This window comes from Suricata suricatta, chromosome 10 (genome assembly GCF_006229205.1).
Source record: "Suricata suricatta isolate VVHF042 chromosome 10, meerkat_22Aug2017_6uvM2_HiC, whole genome shotgun sequence".
NCBI lineage: Eukaryota > Metazoa > Chordata > Mammalia > Carnivora > Herpestidae > Suricata > Suricata suricatta.
In genome coordinates this window covers 101,724,680-101,748,472 of record NC_043709.1, presented here as the reverse complement: position 1 = coordinate 101,748,472, position 23,793 = coordinate 101,724,680, and the positions used below count along the sequence as shown (strand labels likewise).

The 23,793-nt window shown below is 38.1% G+C and overlaps 1 protein-coding gene across 3 annotated transcripts in view; it reads left to right on the top strand.

The window, feature by feature from the left end:
- The window catches only part of KDM5A (lysine demethylase 5A), an 88,428-nt gene that overhangs the window by 38,974 nt on the left and 25,661 nt on the right, over positions 1-23,793 (top strand). For all 3 annotated transcript variants that reach the window (XR_003914883.1, XR_003914884.1, XM_029955846.1), the window contains exons 14-20: positions 3,587-3,781; positions 11,555-11,736; positions 12,113-12,237; positions 12,928-13,078; positions 14,435-14,549; positions 16,853-17,208; positions 21,609-21,747. Coding sequence is in view for 1 of the 3 variants with exons in the window: in XM_029955846.1 (XP_029811706.1) it covers positions 3,587-3,781; positions 11,555-11,736; positions 12,113-12,237; positions 12,928-13,078; positions 14,435-14,549; positions 16,853-17,208; positions 21,609-21,747 (1,263 nt within the window). In the remaining 2 variants the exon portion in view is untranslated. The remainder of the gene's footprint in view (positions 1-3,586; positions 3,782-11,554; positions 11,737-12,112; positions 12,238-12,927; positions 13,079-14,434; positions 14,550-16,852; positions 17,209-21,608; positions 21,748-23,793) is intronic.

The following is a 23,793-nucleotide window of genomic DNA, read 5'->3' as shown; positions in this document are numbered from 1 at the left end:
TAATAACTTCAGATAAGTGAGATGATATATGTAAAAGTCCTTGAAACTCTTTAGAAGAAGGGTGTGATAGAAATGAAAAAAACATTTTTAATTGTCAAGTTAGCTAACATACAGTTTAGTTCTAGCTTCAGGAATAGATTTCCATGATTCATCACTTATATACAGCACTCAGTGCTCATCGCAACAAGTGCCCTCCTCAATGCCCATCACTCATTTTCCATACCCACATCAACCCTCAGTTTGTTCTCTGTATTTAAGAGTCTCTTGTGGTTTGCTTTTCTCTTGTTTGTATCTTATTTTTCCTTTCCTTCCCCTATAGTCATCTGTTAAGTTTCTCAAAATCCACATATGAACAAATTCTATGATCTCTGTCTTTCTCTGACTTATTTCGCTGAGCATAATACCCTCTAGGTCTATCCACATTGTTGCAAATGTCAAGATTTCATTCTTTATCATTGCTAAGTATTATTCATTGTGTATATATACCACTTCTTCTTTATTCAGTCATCATTTGATGGACATTTGGGCTTTTTCCATACTTTGGATATTGTTGATAGTGCTGCTGTAAACATTGGGGTGCATGTGCCCCTTTGAATCAGCTCTGCTGTATCCTTTGAATAAATTCCTAGTAGTACTCTTGCTGGGTCATAGGGTAACTCTATTTTTAATTTTTTGAGGAACCTCCACATGGTTTTCCAGAGGGGTTGCACCAGTTTGCATTACCACCAACAGTGCAGGAGGGTTCCCGTTTCTCCACATCCTTGCCAACATCTGTTGTTTCCTGAGTTGTTAATTTTAGCCACACTGACTGGTGTGAGGTGGTATCTCATTGTGGTTTTGATTTGTATTTCCTTGATGATGAGTGATGTTAAGCATCGTTTAATATGCCTGTTTGCCATTCTGGATGTCTTCTTTGGAAAAGTGTCTATTCATGTCTTCTGCCCATAGAAATGAAATGTTTAGCAGCTTTAGATTTGGAATAAAGTTTTATAAGCCACAGTGGATAATCAGTTCTATTTTATGTGGCTTCTTTACAGATTATAATAATTAAGATCTGCATATCTTCTTGCCATTTTTAATAAGTTATATCAGAAATGTTTAAAAAGTAAATATTTATGAATTAAGAAATGAAAGAGTTGTGTATTAATAGACAAGATAATTGCTAATCATAAGTTCAGTATTATTATTTTCTTGGGAAAGATGGTTTCTTTAGAAGAGTATTGAAATATTGCTTGATTGAGAGATAGTCTCATATTCTCGAACTGTGATTCCTATGATTGTTTTCTGCCTTTCTTAAAAAGGAGGTGATTTCTAAAAGGTTCCTAACGGTCCATTTTAAAGTTTTTTCTCTTTTATATCTTAGTTTTCAAATATAAACTAAAACTCTATTTAAATCACCCAAGTTTTTCCACTGTACAGGAGGATTCAAGTAGGGAGGGAAGATGGAAAGAGAGAGAGAAAAGGAGGGAAGGGTGGAATGGGGGGAGTGTGTGTGTTTGTGTTTGTGTATATAGGCACACCTTATTTTATCACACTTCACTTTATTGCACTCCACATGTACTGCGTGGTTTTTTTTTTTTAATGTTTTATTTAATTTTGATACAGAGAGAGACAGAGCATGAAAGGGGGAGGGGCAGAGAGAGAAGGAGACACAGAATCTGAAACAGGCTCCAGGTTCTGAGCTAGCTGTCAGCACAGAGCCTGACGCGGGGCTCGAACCCACGAACGTGAGATCTGACCTGAGTCGAAGCCGGAGGCTTAACTGACTGAGCCACCCAGGCGCCCCTGTTTCTTTTTTTTAACAAATTGAGAGCTTCTGGCGACCCTGTGTCAAGCAGGTCTCTTGGTGCCATTTTTCTAATAGCATTTGTTCATGTCTGTGTCAGATTTTAGTGATTCTGGCAATATTTCAAACTTTTTTATTATTATTTGCTACCGTGATCTATGATTAGTAATTATGACTTGCTGAGAGCTCTGGTGATGGTTAACATTTTTTTAGCAAGAAAGTATTTTTGAAGTAAGGTGTGGACATTGTTTTTTTAGACAGAATGCTATTGCACACTAAGTATACTACTGAATAGTATAAACCTAACTTTTATAAGCACTGGTAAACCAAAAAATTCACTTGACTCACTTTATTATGGTATTCAGATATTTATTACGGTGGTCAGGAACTGAACCCATGGCGTCTCCAAGGAATGCCTGTATAGTATAACTAGTATCACAGTTTGGCTTAAAGCTTGATAGTTAAAGAAATTTTCAGTATATATCTTAAAGAAAGTATCTGATGATTTATTAAAAATGGTCATTTCACTTACGGGACATAAATAATCTTATAACTTTGCTTTGAATTCTCTTTAGGTCAGACTTTTTATTTATTTATTTTTAAGTTTTTTATTTATTAAAACTTTTTTTTTTTTTTTTTGAGAGACAGAGACAGCGCGAGCAGGGGAGGGTCAGAGAGAGAGGGAGACAGAATCCGAAGCAGGCTCCAGGCTCTGAGTTAGCTGTCAGCACGGAGCCCGATGCAGAGCTTGAACCCACGAACTGTGAGATCATGACCTGAGCCGAAGCTGGATGCTTAACCGACTGAGCCACCCAGGCGTCCCTATTTATTAAAAGATTTTTTAATGTTTACTTTTGAAAGAGAGAGAGAGAAAAAGTGTGAGCAGGGAGGGGCAGAGAGAGAGATGAATAATCTGAAGCAGGCTCCAGGGTTTGAGCTGTCAGCACAGAGCTCGATGTGGGGTTTGAACTCATGAGCCCATGAAATCATGACCTGAGCCAAAGTCGGTTACTTAACTGAGTCACCCAGGTGCCCTTAAGTTGTTTGTTTTGAGAGGGAGAAAGTGCGTGAGCAGGGAAGGGGTAGGGAGAGAGAGGGAGAGAGAGGATCCCAGGCAGGCTCCATGCTGTCAACACAAAGCCTGACTTGGGGCTTGATCCCACAAACTGTGAGATCATGATTTAATTGAAATCAGGAGTCGGACACTTAACTAACTGAGCCACCCAGGCACCCTAGACTGGTTGTTTTTGAAATAATTTCTAGATGCTAAAATGTAAATCATCTTTTCTTTAGTTCTTACAAAAAATTAAGTCAGTCAATGTGAATTGTTGAAGTAGTGCTTTTTCTCTCCCCTTTTCTTTCTTCTCTTTTTCAAACTTCTAATAACACCTCTGCTTTTTGTTCTGTGGAAATTTCTGTGCTGAATATGTTCACTTAACCCTTTATAATTTGAATGTTTTTTCTTTTTTCTTTAAAGGCAATTTATGTTAGACTGGTCTAAAAGAGTTTGCTACCTCATTTAAATATCAAGGAATTTGTACTTTTGATTTATAATTAGTAGAAAGTCAATAGCCTAGGGTAGAGGCTTAGCATCTCATGGAAATTTCCTGTGGGAAGGCCTTTGAAATTCCTGCTGGGCCATAAAGATTTAATATTTAAAGTTAACTGTTACTTTCAAATGGAGTTGGTTATTCTGCCTTCTTTATAATAAAAGAGAGGATCTGTAGGCTAAATAGTGGTTTTGTTCTGGAATATGTTATAAGCAAATAGGTTAATTTGAGAATCATGTCTTGTTTACAGTTGCCCATTGGACGTCAGTGTGTCAATCATTACCGAAGGCTTAGGCGCCATTGTGTCTTTTCACATGAAGAACTCATTTTCAAGATGGCAGCAGATCCAGAATGCTTAGATGTGGGCCTGGCAGCCATGGTGTGCAAAGAATTGACTCTCATGACTGAAGAAGAGACAAGATTAAGGGAGTCTGTTGTACAGATGGTGAGTTTGCTTGGCACATTTCCTGTATTTAATACTGCCCATGGAATATACTAAAAATGAAATGTGTAGAAAGAATCCATTTTCATTTTTGATTCCTTTAGAAGTTGAACACAGAAATCACAAGTTTGGAGAAGGTATGTTTTTATGCTTGTCATTTTGAGTTCTTCAAATTGAAAAGTTTTAGGAATCTTTATGTCATTTCTAGATTTAAGAAAATGGAATCCTATCAGATAGAATTTCTTAGGTATATATTTATTTCATTAAATAAGAATCTACATACAGTGTTCTTTCTTTAAATAAAAAGTTCAAATCCTTTTCCTTTTCTGAGCTTTGAAATTGAATGAAAATTATGTTTCTGGTGATTCCAACTGTCAGAGTAAATTGATTTGTTTTATTTTTTTCTTCTCTTTCTAAGTAATTTAATGAGTAGGAAGTACTGAATAACCAAGTGTTGGGGATTTTTTTTCCTGGTTTGGAAGCCAGTTGAAATGTTTTTAAAATATTTATTTTTGAGAGAGAGAGAGAGACAGAGCATAAGTGGGGGAGGAGCAGAGAGAGAGAGGGAGACACAGAATCTGAAGCAGACTCCAGGCTTTCATCTGTGAGCACAGAGCCTGATGCAGGGATCGAACTCAACGAACCGTGAGATTATGACCTGAGCTGAAGTCGGACACTTACTTGACTGAGCCACCCAGATGCCCTACCAGTTGAATTTTTGATGGAGTCTCCTTGTAATGGTGGTGGCTGGGCAGAAGGTGGCCAGACCCCTCTCTCCCCAGTGCCACAAGTGTTAGGATTTTGAATGCTTAGAATAAATTAAACCTTTTGTTTTTTGATGTTTATTTATTTATTTTTGAGAGAGTGGAGCAGGGAAGGGCAGAGAGAGAGAGGGAGAGAGAGAATCCTAAGCAGATTCTGCGTTGTAAGCACAGAGCCCAACACAAAGCTTGAACTCATGAACCATGAGATCGTGACCTGAGCCAAAATCAAGAGTTGGACACTTAACTGAGCCACCCAGGCGCCCCAAACCTTTTATTAAATTTAATTTTTTAGTTTATTTGTTTATTTTAAGAGAGTGAGAACAAGTGGGGAAGGGAGAGAGACAGGAAGAGAGAGAGAGCCAAGCAGGCTCCACAGTGTCAGCATGGAGCCCAATGTGGAGCTCGAACTTATGAGTTATGAGATCATGACTTGAGCTAAAGTCAGATGTTTAATTGACTGAATCACCCAGGTGCCCCTAACTCTGTTTTTCAAAAATTCAACTAATGTTTTAATATGAAATTAAAAACAAATATCATTGGGTGCCTGGGCAGCTCAGTTGGTGAAGCCTCTGACCCTTGATTTCCTCTCAGGTCATGGTATCATGGTTCATGGGATGAAGCCTCACACCTGACTTTGCACTGATAGGATTCTCTGTCTCTCTGTCTCTGCCCTTCCCCTGCTCACATGTGCTCACATCTATGCTCTCTCTCTCTCTCTCAAATAGATAAACGTTAAGTTAATTTATTACTTAAAAAGTTTATATTAGCACCCTCCAAAAATGAAATACTTGTTTCTTTTTTTTTTAACGTTTGTTTATTTTTGAGAGAGAGACAGAGTGTGAGTGGGGGAGAGGTAGAGAGAGAAGGAGACACAGAACTTGAAGTGGGCTCCAGGCTCTGAGCTGTCAGCATAGAGCCTGATGTGGGGCTTGAACTCATGAACCACAGATCATGACTTGAGCTGAAGTCAGATGCTTAACTGACTGAGCCACCCAGGCGCCCTGGTTTCCTTTTTTTTTTTTTTTTTAAGTTTATTTATTTATTTTGAGAGAGCGTGAATACAAGTGGGAGAGGGGCAGAGAGAGAGAATCCCCCAGAGAGCTCCCATTGGAGAGCCTGAAGCTGGGCTTGAAATCATGAAACCAGGAGATCATGACCTGGGCAGAAACCAAGAGCCTGACACTTAACCACCTGAGCCACCCAAGTGCCCTGAACCACTTAGGTTTCTAACAAAACATGTACAGGGAGGAAAACTATAAAACTCTGATGAACAAAATCAAAGAAGAGTTTAGTAAATGGAGAGGTGTTCCATGTTTATGGATAGAAAGGCTCAGTGTTGTCAAGATGTCAGTTCTTCCCAACTTAATCTATATATACAGTGCAATCCCAGTCTCAAAATCCCAGCAAATTATTTTATAGATATTGACAAATTGATTCTAAAATTTATCTGGAGATATAAAAGACTCATAATAGCCAAATCAGTATCGCAGAAGAACAAACTCAGAAGACTAACACTACCTGATTTCAAGACTGACTCTAAATTGTACACCTGAAAATAAAGTACACTGTGTCAACTATCCTCATTAAAAATAAATAAAAATGTTAAATACTTACTATAAAGCTAGAGTAGTGATAAAGACTATATTTACAAAAGAATAGAAAAATTGAAAGTCTGTGGCAACCTTGCATTGAGTGAGTTTATTGGCCTCATTTTCCAACAGCATTTGCTCACTTCATGTCTCTCTATCACATTTGGTAATTCTTGCAATATTTCAAACTTTTTCATTTTATTTCATTTTTTCATTTTTAATTAGTGTAGAATTAATATATAGTGTTACAATAGTTTTAGATGTACAATATAGAGATTCAGAAATTCTGTGCATTAGTCAGGACTCATCATAAATGTACTCTTAATCCTCTTTACCTGTTTCACTGATTCCTCACTCAGCTCTCCTCTATAACCAACAGTTTATTCTCTGTATTTAATAGAGTCCGGGCTCTGTGGAATGACTTTTGAACTCAGGATCTATAAGTTTGAGTCCCACATTGGGTGTAAAGCTTACTTAAAAAAAGCAAATGGAATTCTTTTAATAGAGTCTGGGTTTTTTGTGTTTTTTTGGTCTTTTTTTGTCTTTGTTTTTCAGTTCCACGTATGAATGAAATGAGATGGTATTTGTCTTTTTCTGACTGATTTATTTCACTAGCATTATATTCTCTAGATCCATCCATATTGTCGCAAATGGCAGGTTTTCATTGTTTTTAATGGCTGAATAATATTTCATTGTGTGTGTATACCACATCTTTATCCATAATTTGGCTATTGTAAATAATGCCGTAATAAATGTAGTGGTGCATATATCTTTTCAAATTAGTGTTTTTGTATTCTTTGGGTAAATACCCAGTAGTGCAATTGCTGGATCATATGGTAATTCTATCTTTAATTTTTTTGAGGAACCTCCATACTGTTTTCCACAGTGGCTCACAGTGGCTGCACTGTTCTTACCTATAGTACATGAGGGTTCCCTTTTCCCCACATCCATGCCAATGTTTGCTGTTCCTTATATTTTTTATTTTAGCCATTCTGACAGACATGAGATGATGCAGCTCATTGTAGCTTTGATTTGCATTTTTATGATGAAGAGTGATGCTGAGCATCTTTTCAGGTGTCTGTTAACGATCATGTACATATGTCTTTGGAGAAATGTCTGTTAATGTCTTCTGCCCATTTATTTGGTTATTGTTTTTTGTTTTTTATTTTTGTATTTTAGAGAGAGTGCAAGTGGGGGAGAGGGATAGAGGGAGAGAATCTTAAACAGGCTTCCATGCTCAGGGTGGAGCTTGAAGCAGGGCTTGATCCCACGACAATGGGATCATGACCTGAGCTGCGATGGAGTCAGATGCTGAGCCACCCAGATGCCCCTTCTGCCCATATTTTAATTGGTCAAAAAGACTTTTATTATTTTATTTCTTATGCTCATTTTGATGAGTGATCTTTGATGTTACTGTTGGAATTGTTTCGGGGTGTCACGACCTGTGCCCCTACAATGGTAAATTTAATTCAAAATTGTTGTGCATGTTCAGCCTGCTCTGCCAGTTGGCTGTTTTCTCCATTTCACTTTTTTCTTTGAGATACAACAATATTGAAATTAAGTAAAGTAATAGCCCTATTATGGCTGACTTTTAAGTGCTCAAGTGGAAGGAAGAGTTATACATCTCTCACTTTGAATTAGAAGCTAGAAATTATTAAGCTTAGTGAGGAAGGCATGTGGAAATTCTACATAGGTCAAAAACTAGGCTGCTTGTGCCAGTTAGCCAGGTTGTGAATGCAAAGGAAAAGTTCTTGAAGCAAATTAGGAGTGCTACTCTAGTGAACACATGAACAGTAAGAAAGCACAATATCCTTTTTGCTGATATGGTGAAAATTTTAGTGATCTGGATAGAAGATGGAACCAGCCACAACATTTCCTTATGCCAAGGCCTAATCCAGATCAACGCCCTAACTCCTCCAAGTTTTATGTATGCTGAGAGCTGTGAGGAAGCTGCAGAAGTTTGATGCTAGCAGAGGCTGGTTCATGATGTTTGAGGAGAGAAATCTCCGTACCACAAAAATGGAAGATGAAGCAGCAAGTGCTGTTGTAGAGCTGCAGCATGTTACCCAGCAGATCTGGCCAAGGTCATCAGTGAAGGCGGCCACACTAAGTATAGATTTTCAGTGTAGACAAGACTGTCTTCTCTTGGAAAACGATGACATCTAGGACGTTCATGGCTAGAGAGAAGTCAATGCCTGGCTTCAAAGATTCAAAGGACAGGCTGACTCTCTTGTTAGGGGCTAACGTAGCTGAGGACTGTAATTTGAAGCACTTGCTCACTTACCGATCCTAAAATATCAGGACCCTTAAACATTGTATGGGGGCATCTGGTAGCTCAGCTAGTTACGATTCTGGCTCTTGGTTTTGGCTCACGGCTGGTGAGATTGAGCCCCACGTCAGGCTCCTGTGCTGACAATGTGGAGCCTGCTTGAGATTTTCTCTCTCCTTCTTTCTCTGTCCCTCTCCTGCTCACACGCACGCTCTCTCACTCTCGCTCTCTCTCTTGCTCTGTCTCTTTCAAGAGAAGCAAATAAACATTAAAAAAAAATCTTTAAGAATTGTGCTAAATCTATTCTGTTGTATAACTAGAACAACAAAACCTAGAAGACAGCACATGTGTTTACAAACGGTTTATTACTGAATATTTTAAACCCACTGTTGGGCCTGTTGTGCAGAGAAAATGATTTCTTTCAAAATATGACTGCTTATTGGGGCGCCTGGGTAGTTCAGTCGGTTGAGCGTCTGATTTAGGCTCAGGTCATGATCTCCTGGCTTGTGAGTTCAAGCCCCGCATCAGGCTCTGTGCTGACAGCTCAGAGCCTGGAGCCTGCTTCAGATTCTGTGTCTCCTTCTCTTTCTGTCCCTTCTCTGTTTGCACTCTCTCTCTCTTTCTGTCTCTCAAAAATGAATAAACATTAAAAAAATACGCTCATTGACAGTGCGCCTGGTCACCCAAAAGCTGATGGAGATGTCAAACAAGATTAATGTTATTTTCATGCCTGCTAACAGAACATCCATTCTGCAGCTGTTAAATCAAGTAGTAATTCAACTTCAAGTCTTATTATTTAAGAAATAAATTTTGTAAGTCTACAGCTGCCATAGATAGTCTTCTAATGGATCTAGGTAGAATAAACTGAAAATCTTCTGGAGAAGATTCATCTTTCTAGGTACTATTAAAAACATGTGTGATACATGGAACAAGGTCCAACTATCAGCACGAACACAGGAGTTTGGAAGAAGTTGATTCCAGGTGTGGCTGGAATGACTTTTAGGGCTTTAAGACCTCAATGGAGGAAAAAACTGCAGATGTATTGGAAAGAGCAAGAGAACTAGAATCACAGAAGTGGAGCTTGAGGATGTGACTGAATGGCTGCAATCTCAGGATACAACTTGACCAGATGAGGAGTTGCTTCTGATGGATGAGCAGAGAAAGTGGTTTCTTGAGATGGAATCTGCTCCTGGTGGAGATGCTGTGAAGATTATTGAAATGACAACAAAGGATTTAGAATATTACATAAACTTAGTGGATAAAGCAGTGGCAGGGTTTGAGAGGATAGATTCCAATTTTGAAAGAAGTTTTAATTGTGAATAAAATGCTATCAAACAGCATCATATGCTAAGAGAAGTCACATGTGAAAGAGACAATTGATGCGACAAACTCCATTGTTTTATTTTAAGAAATTACAGTGGCTACTCCAATCTTAAGCAATCACCACCCTCATCAGTTAACAGTCTGATCAATATCGAGGCAAGACCCTCCACCAGCAAAAAGATTCTATAACCTCCTGAAAGCTCAGATGATACTGAGCATTTTTAAATTAAGCAAACAAAGCATTTTTTAATTAAGACATGAACATTGCTTTTTTAGACACAATACTATTGCACACTTAATGGACTACAGTATAGTATAAATATAACGTATGTTGAGAAACCAGAAAATTCATTTGACTTGTTCTTTTGTGATAGTTGTTTTATCACCATGGTCTGGAACCAAACCTGCAATATCTCTAAGGTCTGCTTGTACATTGGTAGAGGCTCAAGGAGTACGTTTTTGTGATGGTCCCATTTTGGGTTTAACCTGTGTCGTTAATGGGGCATCATTTCTCTTTACAATAATTTGAATATCACATCTCTTGATCAGCTTATTTATCCTTTGATCAAATTTCTCTAAGGACTCTATTCCTATAAACTTCCTGTGCCCTTGAGACACTAATCTTTACCCATTCTTCACATACTATACACTTGTCTTTCCTACTTAAGAAAAGTTTTCATTTTATCTCTTCCCGAAAAGCTTATTTTTCTATGGCCAGTGCCTCCATTTCCTTTTTATTCTTTCATTGTGACTGTCCTTTTGAAACTGTTTGACAGTTATGTTTTTGCCAAATCTAGTTCTTTGTCTTCTATCCTTACGACTTCTCTATTGCACTATATGTTGCTGCTTTGTTCCTTTTTGAACATTTGCTCTCCTGTTTCTTCAGCCTCTGATAACACTTGCCGGTCACTTTTAATGATCATTTTCCTCATCTTAACTGCCAGTGTTTGTAGGCTGCAGCCATTGGCCTCTTATTGTTTTCCTTTTGTGCTACTGTTCAAGGAAATCTTAGCCTTTATTAGGATTTGAGCTCTCCTTCAGCTTTTATTGTGTGGTTTCATTTCTCATGTCTTAATGGTTCCTCTTAGTATGTACAAACAGGAATTATTGTCTCTTTGAAAGAAGTGTTATGTCTAGTTACCCATATGTAATCCATGTTTCTATGTGATTACATTTCTGGTTAGATATTTGTCATTTCACTTTCCACATCTAAGATAGAATCTCATCTCCTCGCTACCTTTTCACAAACTATGTTCCTTTACTAATAAGTATCAGGATCATTATGTAAAAACTTAATGTCATTCTTGACTCATCTGTATCTTTCATTATCATCTGTTACCTGGTTTAAAATTTTTGTTTGTTTTGTCAATGTCTCTCATCTCTTCCACTCCCTCTCCCTCTTTTTCATCTTCACTGCTACTATTTGATTCCATTCTGTAATTTTCTCACCTTGATTATTTCAAATAACCTTTTATTTGTATCTCTTTTTTTTCTTCTCTGCATTCCCTCCCAAGAATTTATGATTTCTAAGTTATATTCTTGGGAATATGAGTTATGACTATTTTGACCTTTGTAGTTGTAAGTTCCTTGCATTTAAAAAAGTTTCGTCAGTCAAATGTGTATTCTTACATACCAAAGTTTAGTCTTAACCATTTTTGAAAAATTAGAAATGATTAATTTTAGAAAGTATTTTGATGATGTGTCATTGAACCTCCCATGTTTGTGTTTTAAGACAGAGATTTACCTGTAAGAAAAAAATTTAATAGCTTGATGGTCTTTGATGCTTGAGAGAGTAGAAAGATTTGATGTAGTGACATGAATTGTATTTCAGGGTGTCCTGATGTCAGAAGAGGAGGTGTTTGAACTTGTTCCTGATGATGAGCGACAGTGTTCAGCGTGCAGAACCACATGTTTTCTCTCTGCTCTGACATGCTCATGTAATCCTGAGCGACTTGTGTGTCTCTACCATCCAGCTGATCTGTGCCCCTGCCCCATGCAGAAGAAGTGTCTTAGGTATCCATAAGCTTCTTAAAAAACTTGTTACTTCCTTGAAAACCAAGGGCATTGTTCTCTGTAATTTCCCTTCCTACACATGATGTAGACTGGTAACTTTTCCTTGTCTCTGTGCCTCCCTACTGAGGACCAGTCCTTTAAAGTTGGCCCTAAACTTGGCAATTGAAGTTTTTTTTTTTTTTTTAATCAGTTGATTGCATATGTTCCCTGTCTCTCCCTGCATTAAAACTCTATGGACAGCTTTGATTTTTTTCTAAGACCACATTCCCCTGGTCATTATATTAATAAGCTGATTATGTTTAAATTTTATTTTCAAGTTACTGTTGCATTTTGAAGTTTTTATTTTTGTGTTTTGTTTTGTTTTCTTTGTTTTTAGGTACCGCTACCCATTAGAGGACCTCCCTTCTCTGCTATATGGTGTGAAGGTCAGGGCACAATCCTATGACACATGGGTCAGCCGTGTTACAGAAGCATTATCTGCCAACTTCAGCCACAAGAAAGGTTACATTTCCTTTTTTTGTATGCATACACTGAAATCATTGTCACATTGAGAGGCCTTGTTTTGTTTTATGTGTTTTTCCTTTATTAAGGAAAAATCTTAGGCTTCCTTTAAGATTTGAGACTAATGGATTGGTTGACTGACTTAGATTTAGTTTTCTATTTGAGAATCTTCTTCTCTTACATGAAAAGTTAATATAAAATCGACAGATGGCTAAGTGACAATAGGTATGTATTTGGGGGAGCCATTGTTAATGGACTAACAGTGAAGGCTAATTAAGAACGAGGAATTGCTAGGGACCCTGGGTGACTCAGTCAGTTAAGTGTCTAAGTCATGATCTCATAGTTTGTGGGGTCAAACCCTGTGTTGGGCTCTGTGCTGACAGTGTGCAGAGACTTTTTGGGATTCTCTATCTCTCCCTCTGTCTCTGCTCCTTCCATGCTTGCACACAGTCTCTCTCTCTCTCACTCTCTCAAAATAAATAAAACGTTAAAAAAAATGAGGAATTACCTTAACTTGAGGTGATAAGGCTTAGAAATGAGCTCCTGCTCATGAGCTTTTAGTGCATTAGTGAGATTTTCCCGGCTGCGATGTTTCTTCAGTTGGGTGGAGGACGGACTTGAGAGGGTTGGTGAATAGTTTTAAATGGCCTTTTATGTCTGTGGTCATAACGTATGGCTTTATTTTTACAGATTTGATTGAATTACGAGTAATGCTAGAAGATGCTGAGGATAGGAAATACCCAGAGAATGATCTTTTTAGAAAACTCAGGGATGCTGTAAAAGAAGCAGAGACCTGTGCCTCTGTGGCTCAACTGCTTCTCAGCAAAAAGCAGAAGCACAGGTAAGACTACAAAGGACAGTTAGGGGTCCCCAGTGGGTTCTTGTATGCTTTTTGGTTTTGTTTGCTTGTTTTTCTTTCAAAGTAAAAGCCAAAATTTTAACTGGCTCACAAGGCCCTATATTATCTTTGACCTCTTATGGCCATTTTTTTCCTCCTCCAGGCCTGTTCCAGTCTTACCGCCTACTACTCTCCCTTCTTTCCTGCTTCACCCCGCAGTCTTCTCTCCCTTTCTGCTTTTCCTACACACTGGGCACGTTTCTCCTAGGGCCTTCACTTCATTCTTCGCCCTGCTTAGAGTGCTCTTCCCTGACATCCAGGTGGCTTGTCCCTCACTTCTTTCAGGTCTTTTTCAGATGACACATTCTTGAAGAAACCTTCTCTGACAGTCTTTATAAAATTGCAACCTTTTTATTATTTCCTGTTTTGTTTTTCTCCTAGCCCAGTCACCTCTTGATATACTAATTCATTATGTCTTCTGTTCTTTCCCAGTCCCCCTAGAACATGTGTGAGACTAGGATGTTGGAGATTTTTTATCCTTTTTTTTCATTGCTTTATTTCTTGTGCCTTGAGCAATGCCCGGCACATAGTAGGTGTGTAATAAATATTTGTAAAGAAATAAATGATACTACACACTGAAGGCAGGTGGCAGCAGAGTAACCTCAATGGATGCAGGAGAGGCTGTTATGGGAGTGTAGAAGTATGCACCCTTGATTTATTGTCATTCGTATGTGTGAAATTTTCTATGGCATTGTTTTGTATTCATTCCAGCACATTCTTGGTATCAGAACGGATTTTTCTATAGCACTTCTCATTGGGTTTTAAATTACTTTGTATATTTTTTACTTACCATTTCATTAGAGAACCTTTCTAAAAGACGTTGGTCAGCGAATCTTCACCTGTCATTGGGTCACTAACCCTCTTGGAGAATCTGACAAAAGCTTAGAGACCCTTTTCTTGGAAAAATGCACATACACATACAGTTCTGAATATGTTTCAGAGGGTTTATTGTCTCCTAAGCTAAGTTAAAGGCACCCTTGTTTCACATTTTAAGCTTTTTGAGGCAGAAGATTTAGTTTTATTAATGAACATAATATTTTACTCTGAGGAATTTATTGACTATTTGAAATGTTTGACACTTGTAAGATTGGAGGGACTACAACTTGGAGTATTGAGTCTTTGAGCCATCAACTAAAGAGGTAGAAACTTAATTTGGAGGTGTTCACCATTACAGGGAACCTCTCAAATCCTTGTGTTCTGGGGTTGCTTGGGTTAGAATTGTAGAGAGACTAGAGGATCCTTTGATATCAGATGACTATGAATTTTTCTTACTTATATCTTAATATTATTTCACATCAGGCAGAACCCAGATAGTGGGAGGACTCGGACCAAACTGACAGTGGAAGAATTGAAGGCCTTTGTCCAACAACTTTTTAGTCTTCCATGTGTCATCAGCCAAGCTCGACAAGTAAAGGTGGAGTATTACATTTATTTTCTTGGATGATATCCTTTGTAGTATGGGTTTCAGTTGTGGGCAAACAAAATCGTGTGTGTAGACTCGTTTTTTGTTCTGTTTGTTTCTCACATAAGTGCTGCTGACAGTAAGAATCCCTTGGTTTAGGGGTGCCTGGATGGCCAGTTGGTTAGGCATTTGTCTCTTGATTTCTGCTCAGATCATAATCTCACAGTCTGGGTTTGAGCACTGCATTGGGCTCTGTGCTGACAGTTCAGAGCCTGCTTAGGATTCTTTCTCTCCCTTTCTCTGTACCTCCCCTGCTCTCTCTTTCTCAAAATAAATAAATAAAAAAAAAAAAATCCCTTGGTTTAGTTCTTAGCATTTAACATTCTCTTTAAGATTCTAGAACCAAGAGTAGTTAGTTTAGAATTTTTTCCTATATTAATTTTATATCACAATCCCCATGTAGCATAGATATAATTGAAATGCAAGAAAATCATTAAAAGAATCTAAATGTATTAGTAAGTTATTAGTTCATGAGCTTTTAAAAATATGAGCTCTGAAATTACTAGAGCCCTGATGGTTTCTTGAATATGTAAAATCTCAGAAGTATATATCACATACATTAATTTGTATAGTTAGTAGTCCTTTTGATCGTTTGTGGTGTGTTTTGTGATTTGGCCATGGGCAGGATATCTGAAATGGTTTTTATTGAGGTTATCAGCTTGTGAAATCCAGTATCAGTTGTGTTTTTGCTTTATTCCTTGTCATGGGAGCATTTTGGTAGTTGACCACACTTTCTGAGAGACTTTCTTCTCTAAACATCTGTGACATCACACCCTCTGGCTTTCTAGGTTATTCATAGTTCCTTCTCTTTAGACTTCCTTGCTGTTTGTTTTCTCCTTGGCTTGACTTCTAACCATGGAGCATGTTTGGAGTCTCAGCCCTTTCTTTACTCTGGGTCCTGACATCTTACTTGTTTAGTGACATTAAACATTGTCTATATCCTGTTGATCCCGAGATCACCAGCTCTCAGTGCCTTTGTTCTTTCCTATAGGCTTGTACGTACAGTGGCCTACTCTCCATATCCCTGTGGCAGACTAAAGGCATTTTAAAAACTTTTAATGAATCAAAATCCTCGATTCCTGTATTTCCCTTTTACCCTACAACCGGTCTCTAAACAAGCGCTGTGATATTATCTTCAAAACGTACCCCAGAGTGAACCATTTATCATCATGTCCATTGCTTAAACTATGCTCTGAACCACTAGATTCTATGCCTTAGATTACTGTAATAGCTTCTTAACTGATCTCCTTTCTTCATCTTTGATAGTTTATTTTTTATTTGGTAGCCAGAATGATTGTGTAAAGTATAAATCAAATCATATCATTTATTTGTGCTTAAAATTCTCCAGTGCTTTTTCAAAGCCATTAGAATGAAATCTAAATTCATAATCTATAGGGCACTATATAATCTGACCTCTGTTTATTTTTAAACTACATTCTCCACTTTGCTTCTCACCATCCACTCATCCAAATGAGCAAGATGGCAAGCTCATTTCTCTTTAAAAGCTTTTGCAGTTATTACTTGCCCTGCCTGAACTGCTCTTCTTCCAGATCTTCATATAGTTCCCACTTCTGTCTTCTTATTTTAGTTTCAGTTCATCTGTTTTCTGTGACAACCATTGCAATGTAGTATGCCCTCCTCTTCTGGTCATTCTCTATTATGTTGTCCTATTTTTTTTTCATAGCATTTAAAACTAACTGAAACCTTTCAATCATGTATTCAGTGTCTGGCTATTTAGATTAAAATGTGTTCCTTGAAGGTAAGGACTTTGTATGTTTCAATACTGTGTGCTTAGAACGGTGGCAGTCTTTAAATATTTTTTGAATGAGGCTCCTGGGTGGCTAAGTCGGTTAAGTGTCTGACTTTTGCTCAAGTCATGATCTTGCAATTTCTGAGTTTGAGCCCTGCATCTGGCTCTGTGCTGCCAGCCTGGAGCCTGCTTTGGAGTCTGTGTCTCCCTCTCTGCCCCCGCCCCACTCATGCCCTGTCTCTTGTTTTCTCTCTAGAATAATCATTAAAAACTTTTTAAAAAATATTTTTGAATGAATTAATCATATTTTTTAAGTAAGAAGGTAAGTAATTACAGAGAAGCATATTTATGATATTTAGTTTTTAACTATTATATCTATTTGGTGCTATAATGGTGAGCTTATTAGATATTCTAGGATTTGTTAGTTTGCCTGAGCTATATTCCATACTCACTTTGTATCTTTCAAGTTATTTATTTATTTATTTATTTATTTTTACCTTTTCAGAATCTCCTGGATGATGTGGAGGAGTTTCATGAGCGTGCTCAAGAGGCCATGCTGGATGAAACCCCAGATTCTTCCAAACTCCAAATGTTGATAGACATGGGTTCTAGTCTCTATGTAGAGCTACCTGAATTAGCCCGACTAAAGCAAGAGCTACAGCAGGCTCGGTGGTTGGATGAAGTACGACTGACCCTATCAGATCCACAGCAGGTCACTTTGGATGTCATGAAGAAACTGATAGACTCTGGGGTGGGGTTGGCGCCCCACCATGCTGTGGAGAAGGCGATGGCTGAACTACAGGAGCTCCTCACAGTCTCTGAGCGGTGGGAAGAAAAGGCCAAGGTCTGCCTGCAGGCAAGGTGAACACATATATTGGTGACTGTTGCCTCTTTAATAACCAAGAGTAGAACCGAAGCAAGAACGTAAGGGTCTGTTTATTAAATATTTCATCAGATGTTTTATGCCTTCCCTGATCAGTCACGAAGTTGTTGAATAGGTCTGCACATAAACAGTTTCAAATAATGTGTGCATGCTAGTGCAGAGTACTTTGCTAGGTACTTTAAATGATACAAAGTAGTATTTTGTTTAGAAGCTATGCTGTATTTCAGAGCTAAGAAATGTAAAGCTCCCCCCCAATATCTTAGTGTTAACTGAGAGGTAGAGAAAAATGCAATAGGAGTTTAGAGTAGGAGAGGTCAGTGTTAGTTTGGGTGCTCAGAAGAGAATCTGGAGAGAAAAGAAAACTTAGGTAGAGCCTTGAAGCATGAGTGGGGTTGAAGTGGAAGGGAGGTAAGAGAAATGTCATAAGCCAAGTTTAAGGGATATATATAATAATATAGGGTGTGTTTCGGTGACAGAAGATTAAGGGCTTCACTGGAGTGGAGGATTTATGCAGGAAAGTGGGAAAGAAGAAGAAAGAAAGGCAAGTTGAAGTAGCATTGTCATCCCATTGGATTTGTGAGATTTCAGTAAAGCATTCGTCATAAAGTATTTCTTTAGCTAAAATTGATACAGAATTTCTCATATGAAGATGAGGAACCTGGGATACTTAGATCACATAGTTCTTGAATAACACAGCTCAAATTTAAAGCCTTTCCCACTTTATGCCAAAGTCTTCATGTGCTTAACTACTTTGCCAGCTACTTACTTTGAATGCAGATTATAGGAAAAGCCTTAGATGATTTAATAAACATGTTCTGTTTTGCCAAGAAGAGGGTGCATATATTTTTGCTCGATATTTATTTTGCTCTCCAGATGCCATGGAGAATACATACTAAAATGTATCCATAGCTTTTTCTCTTTGAAACCTTGAAACTATTCAGTGTTTTCATATTCATGACAATTCCAAGAGCATATTAAATGGGAAAACCTAAATAACCATGGAATGCAAAACTATGATTTGGAATACCTAATGCAACTCATCGTAGTCTACAGAATGAAATTTTGTTGGTAGTGATATGTGAAAACTTACTTTCTCTCATTTTCTGCATTTAATCATTCACCAAGTTTTAGTGAGTTTTCCTTGAAAATGTCTTTCATATCTGTCTTCATTGTCACTGACCTAGTTACAGTAGTACTCTTGTATTTTCCCTTAATCTTTGCAATTCAGTAAGTATTGAGTAACCGCCATAGGCCAGGCACTATTTCTCAGTGCTATAGAGATGGTGGGGAAAAGCACACAAAGTCCCTGTTCTAAAACAGAGCCAATATTCTAGTGGGGAGAGCCAAGAGACAGGTGAATAAATGAGTGAACGAATTTCAGATAATTAGTGTCATTGAAGAAAATAAAATTAGAAAATAGAGGGTGATAGAGTTTGTTGGGGATAGTGGGGAGAAGAATCTTTTGTTTTCTTGGTCCTGTCAAAGTTATCCTTTTGGTTTTTTTGTTTGTTTTTAAATATAATTTATTGTCAAGTTAGCTAACATACAGTGTATACAGCATGCTCTTGGCTTCAGGGGTAGATTCCCATGATCCATCACTTATACACAACACCCACTGCTCATCCCACCAAGTGCCCTCCTCAGTGCCCATCACCCATTTTCCTAACTCCCATCAACCCTCAGTTTGTTCTCTGTATTTAAGAATCTCTTATGGTTTGCCTTCTCCCCCCTCCCCCCGTTTGAGACTATTTTTTCCCCTTTCCTTCCCTGTGGTCTTAAGTTTCTCAGGTTCCACATATGAGTGAAAACATATGGTATCTGTCTTTCTCTGACTGACTTATTTCACTTAGCATAATACCCTCAGTTCCATCCACGTTGCTGCCAATGGCAGGATTTCATTCTTTCTCATTGCCCAGTGGTATTCCATTGTATATATATAAACCATATCTTCTCAATGGATAAAGTTATCTTTTGGAAACACATCTATAATATTCTTTACCTTGTAGCATTGATTAATTACTGACCATTATTTTCTCAATACTCTTTTTCTTTGCTTTTAGCCTTTTCTCCTTGCATCTTAAATAAAAGCTTTCATCAAGATCCTGTTGTAGACCACTTCTTTTTTCACTCTGTACATCTCCCTGGAAATTTCATCTAATTTCTTGGCTCTGTTTGCCATCTTTATATTCATTAACTCCAAATTCTCATCTCTAACAGATATATTTCATAGATACCATCTGCTTATTAGATAATTTGATTGGATGTCCTGTTGGTACCTCAGATTCCTCACATCCAATCCATATTTGGATGCATGAACTCCTTTCCATCATCTCTTCCTTTGCTACGTTTTTCTTTGAATTATACCATTTTTTTTCCTCCTCTACATAAGCTAGTACTTTGGAAATTAACTTTAACTTTTCCTTTCCATTTCCTTACCCTGAAACTGAGTTCTACTACCAAGTCATGTTGATTATATTTCCTCAGTGTTTCTCACTTTCATTTTTCTTTTGGGTGCTGTCATAGCTGGCTAAATCATACCAGCAGGTTCTGTGATGTCACTCTTCTCTAACCCATTCTCTGTACTGAAACTCGTATTTTCCTAAAATACAGGTATGGCTTTTTGACTCGCTTATTTACAGCCCTTCAGTGTTTCCCATTCTCCTTGGGATAAAATTTAGACTCCCTAACCAGATTCATAAGGGCATCTGTAATCTGGCCCCTTGCTCCAGGATCTAGCCTCATCCCTTGCTGTTCTTCTTTGCATTCTATGTTCCAAACATAGTGATCCCCCCTTGCTTTCCTCAGACATGCCATGTTCTTTCTTGTCTCTGGACCTATGCACATGCTTATTTTGTTTTCCTATGGAACACTCTTCCCCTCTGCCCAGGCCCTGTCGTGTGCCCCTACCCTGCCTCTGGTCCCAGCCTTCCTGACTCATTCCTATTCAGGAAGGATAAGAGAGCTTAGAGGTCACTTCTGGGAAGCCTTCCTTTACCTGCCACGTCAGTTGAGGTCCTCCTACTGCTATATATTCTGATACCATCTTACAGTGCCTCATAACTCTGTATTAATAATCCCCTTCCACCACAATATTAAAAAGTTTCAGGGGCGCCTGGGTGGCTCAGTCGGTTAAGCCTCCGACTTCAGCTCAGGTCACATCTCACATTCATGGGTTCAAGCCCTGCGTCAGGCTCTGTGCTGACAGCTAGCTCAGAGCCTGGAGCCTGCTTCGGATTCTGTGTCTCCTTCTCTCTCTGCCCCTCCCCCTCTCATGCTCTGTCTCTCTCTGTATCAAAAATAAATAAAACATTTAAAAAAAATTAAAAAAAATAAAATAAAAAGTTTCATTAGCATATAGTAGGATTTCTGGATGATGAAACTGTTCCACCCTCCGTAGCTTCCTATTGCTTTCATAGTGAAATTCATGCCTCTCAGGACCTCTTATATGAGTTTGTATCTTTCTTTCCTGTCACGTTCCCCTACTTCTCGCTCTTACTCTTACTCCTACTCCTGTTCTCCTTCCATCCTCACACCAGCCTCCATCTTAAACTGGTCTACTAACTTAATTTTTTTAAAGATTTTATTATTTTTTTAAATAATCTCTACCTCGAACGTGGGGCTTGAACTCATGGCCCTGAGATCAAGAGTTGCATGCTCTACTCACTGAGTCAGTTAGGTGCTCGTGGACCACTGACTCACTTTTAAATGTTTCTTCATGTCTTTGTTCATTATATTCCTGGTTTTTCTCTTTGACATTTCACTTAACAAATTCACTTCTTTGAGCCCCAGCTCAAAGTCCTTCTCAACTCTCCTAAGCAGAATTAATCACTGTTCCCATATCGGTGAGCCTATAGTAATTTGTTCTTAGTCCTCAGTATAAGTTTAATTCTTATCTTATATTCTGATTAGTTGAGGATAAGGTCTATTTTATTCATCTTTTTATAACTAGGTATTCTTGAATGTAGTTGAATTAAATGTATATGGGCAACATTAATGGACTTCTAGACTGTTGCTTTCTACATTGCTATTTAATTTGCTTCCCTTACAATTTCAGATATTGTGGAGAACTAAAATAGATACAGTTTAGTATAACGAAAAGAGCATGGGATCTGAGACTCATTCTGAATCAGTATTTCAGCTGTGCCATTTACTGTATCAAATGACTTTGGGGGGAAATAATTGACTTTTGAGTTAAGGTTTTCTTATTTGTAAATTGGAAATAAAGATAATAGCTGCATTGCCTCCCTTACAGAATTGTGGTAAGAACTGAGTGAAATCATGTATATGAAAGTTCTCTGCACATTCTAAAATGTTATTTAAATTTTGGTAGCAGTTTGACTTTTCCTCATGCATCTACCCTATTTTTCTGTTTTTTTAGACCACGGCACAGCGTGGCAAGTTTAGAAAGCATAGTGAATGAAGCCAAGAACATTCCAGCCTTTCTACCCAATGTGTTGTCCCTGAAAGAAGCCTTGCAGAAGGCTCGAGAATGGACAGCTAAAGTAGAAGCTATTCAGGTAAGGAGCCTCTTGAGTTATCCTACCATTCGGGTAATGCTGTCTCACAGATGAATTCTTTAAGCCTGTAATTCTTTAGAATAGAATACCCATAATAAAATAATGATAGTACTTAAAATTCTATTGTTCCTCTATCTGATTCTATCATTCAAAGTAAATATTACCTATTTAAACGTTAACTTGTTAATTCCCTGCTGTGAAAGATGACAGAATTAGCTGTTTATTTAACCATTAGCAATAGGGAGTTTATTCCTTGCTGTATTCTTTGAATCTTTGCCATGTGCACAAATTACTTTTAAAATAAGAGGCAGCAAAAAAGAAAATGAAATTAATATTTACTGATCCTGATAACACTCATGGTGCTGTTCAAGTTTTTGGGAGCAGAAATGTGAGGGAAAGGTGTAAAGGTAGTACTATGGCCCTCAAAATAGCATATTTTCTAGTTAGGAAGACAAATATTATACATTTTAATTTAAAACAAACTATAATGAGGCACCTGGGTGCCTCAGTCAGTTGAGCATCCAACTCTTGATTTCAGCTCAGGTCATGATCTAGGGTTGTGGGATAGAGCCCTGTGTTGGGCTCTGTGCTGAGCATGAAGCCTGCTTAAGATTCTCTCTCTCTCCCTCTGCCCCTTTCCCTCCACTCATGCTCTCTGTCTCTAAAAGGAAAAAGAAAAAAATAGTAAAACAGAATGAAATAAGGGTTAGAGATGAAACTATATTTGAATATATAACATTCCTCCTGAATTATAAAAATCTCGTGGCATTTTCAGTATTGAGGGTATACCTACTCTTTATTGTATATAAAATTTAAGTTGTTTTTTTTTTTGGGAGTTTCTTAGCTGCACTTTTTCTATGCTGTTTTTAAATCATCTGTGTTTCATCTTTAGCTCCTCTGTTTCATCTTTAACCTATTTTAGGCAGTTGGTTGTCCTTGAATGTCTGGTAACCCTTAGTTGGATGTTTGTTTATGACTGCAGGACTAAGTCTGCAAGTGCAGGTGGGGGCCATGTGTTTCTTCATTTCCTTTGTCATTTAGAGGACTTTTCCTCCACCAGGTCCTCCCTTCCATGGGAGATGGACTTGTAGGTTCTAAGTAAGTGGACAGCTTCTGTTGCAGGCAAATCCTATAAGATACATAGTTTGGGAACAGGTTGGTCAAGCCTTAGCCAGGAGGTATTCTGTAGTCAAACAGCTAGAGCTGAGCACAAGATAGAATACTGGTAAATATGGTGTTTCTCTGTATTTGAGCTTTCTTTTCTCTTCCAGTTTGCTGTCTATTCTTTAATCCTAGTCCACAGTGATTTTAATTATACCGTTTTAATATTTAGGGCTAGAACCTTCCCATTATTCTTTGTAAAAATTAACTTAAGTTGGTGCACCTGGTTGGCTCAGTTGGTGGAGCACGGGACTCTTGATCTTGGGGCTGTGAACAAGTTCAAGCCCCTTCTTGGGCACCAGAGCCTCCTTTAAAGGAAAAAAAAAATCACTGAACTTTCTTGCTTATTTATTTTTTTTCCACATGTTTCAGCATAGCTTTCCAGGAGAATATTTAGGCAAATGAGTCAGTTAATCCATAGGAAATAACTTTTTTTTAAGTTTTTTTTTTTTTTTTATGTCTTTTATTTATTTTTGAGAGACAGAGAGAGACAGCGCCAGCAGGGGAGGGTCAGAGAGAGGGAGATACAGAATCTGAAGCAGGCTCTAGGCTCCGAGCTAGCTGTCAGCACAGAGCCTGATGTGGGGCCCGAACCCACGAACCATGAGATCATGACCTGAGCTGAAGCCAGCCGCTTAACCAACTGAGCCACCCAGGCGCCCCAGGAAGTAACTTTTTATTAGAATGTCTGTTTAGCATGTAACTTTGCCTTTCCTTCATTCAGAGCCTGAGTAATGGTGAATGTTAAGGGCATTTATACAGTTTCTTGTAGGAATGGTTATATGTCCTGTGTACCTGGAGATTCATACAATCTAAGGTACATCTCAGAATTACTGTAATGGATTGCTTGTTAACCCTCTCCCCTCTTGTAATGATTCATTTAGT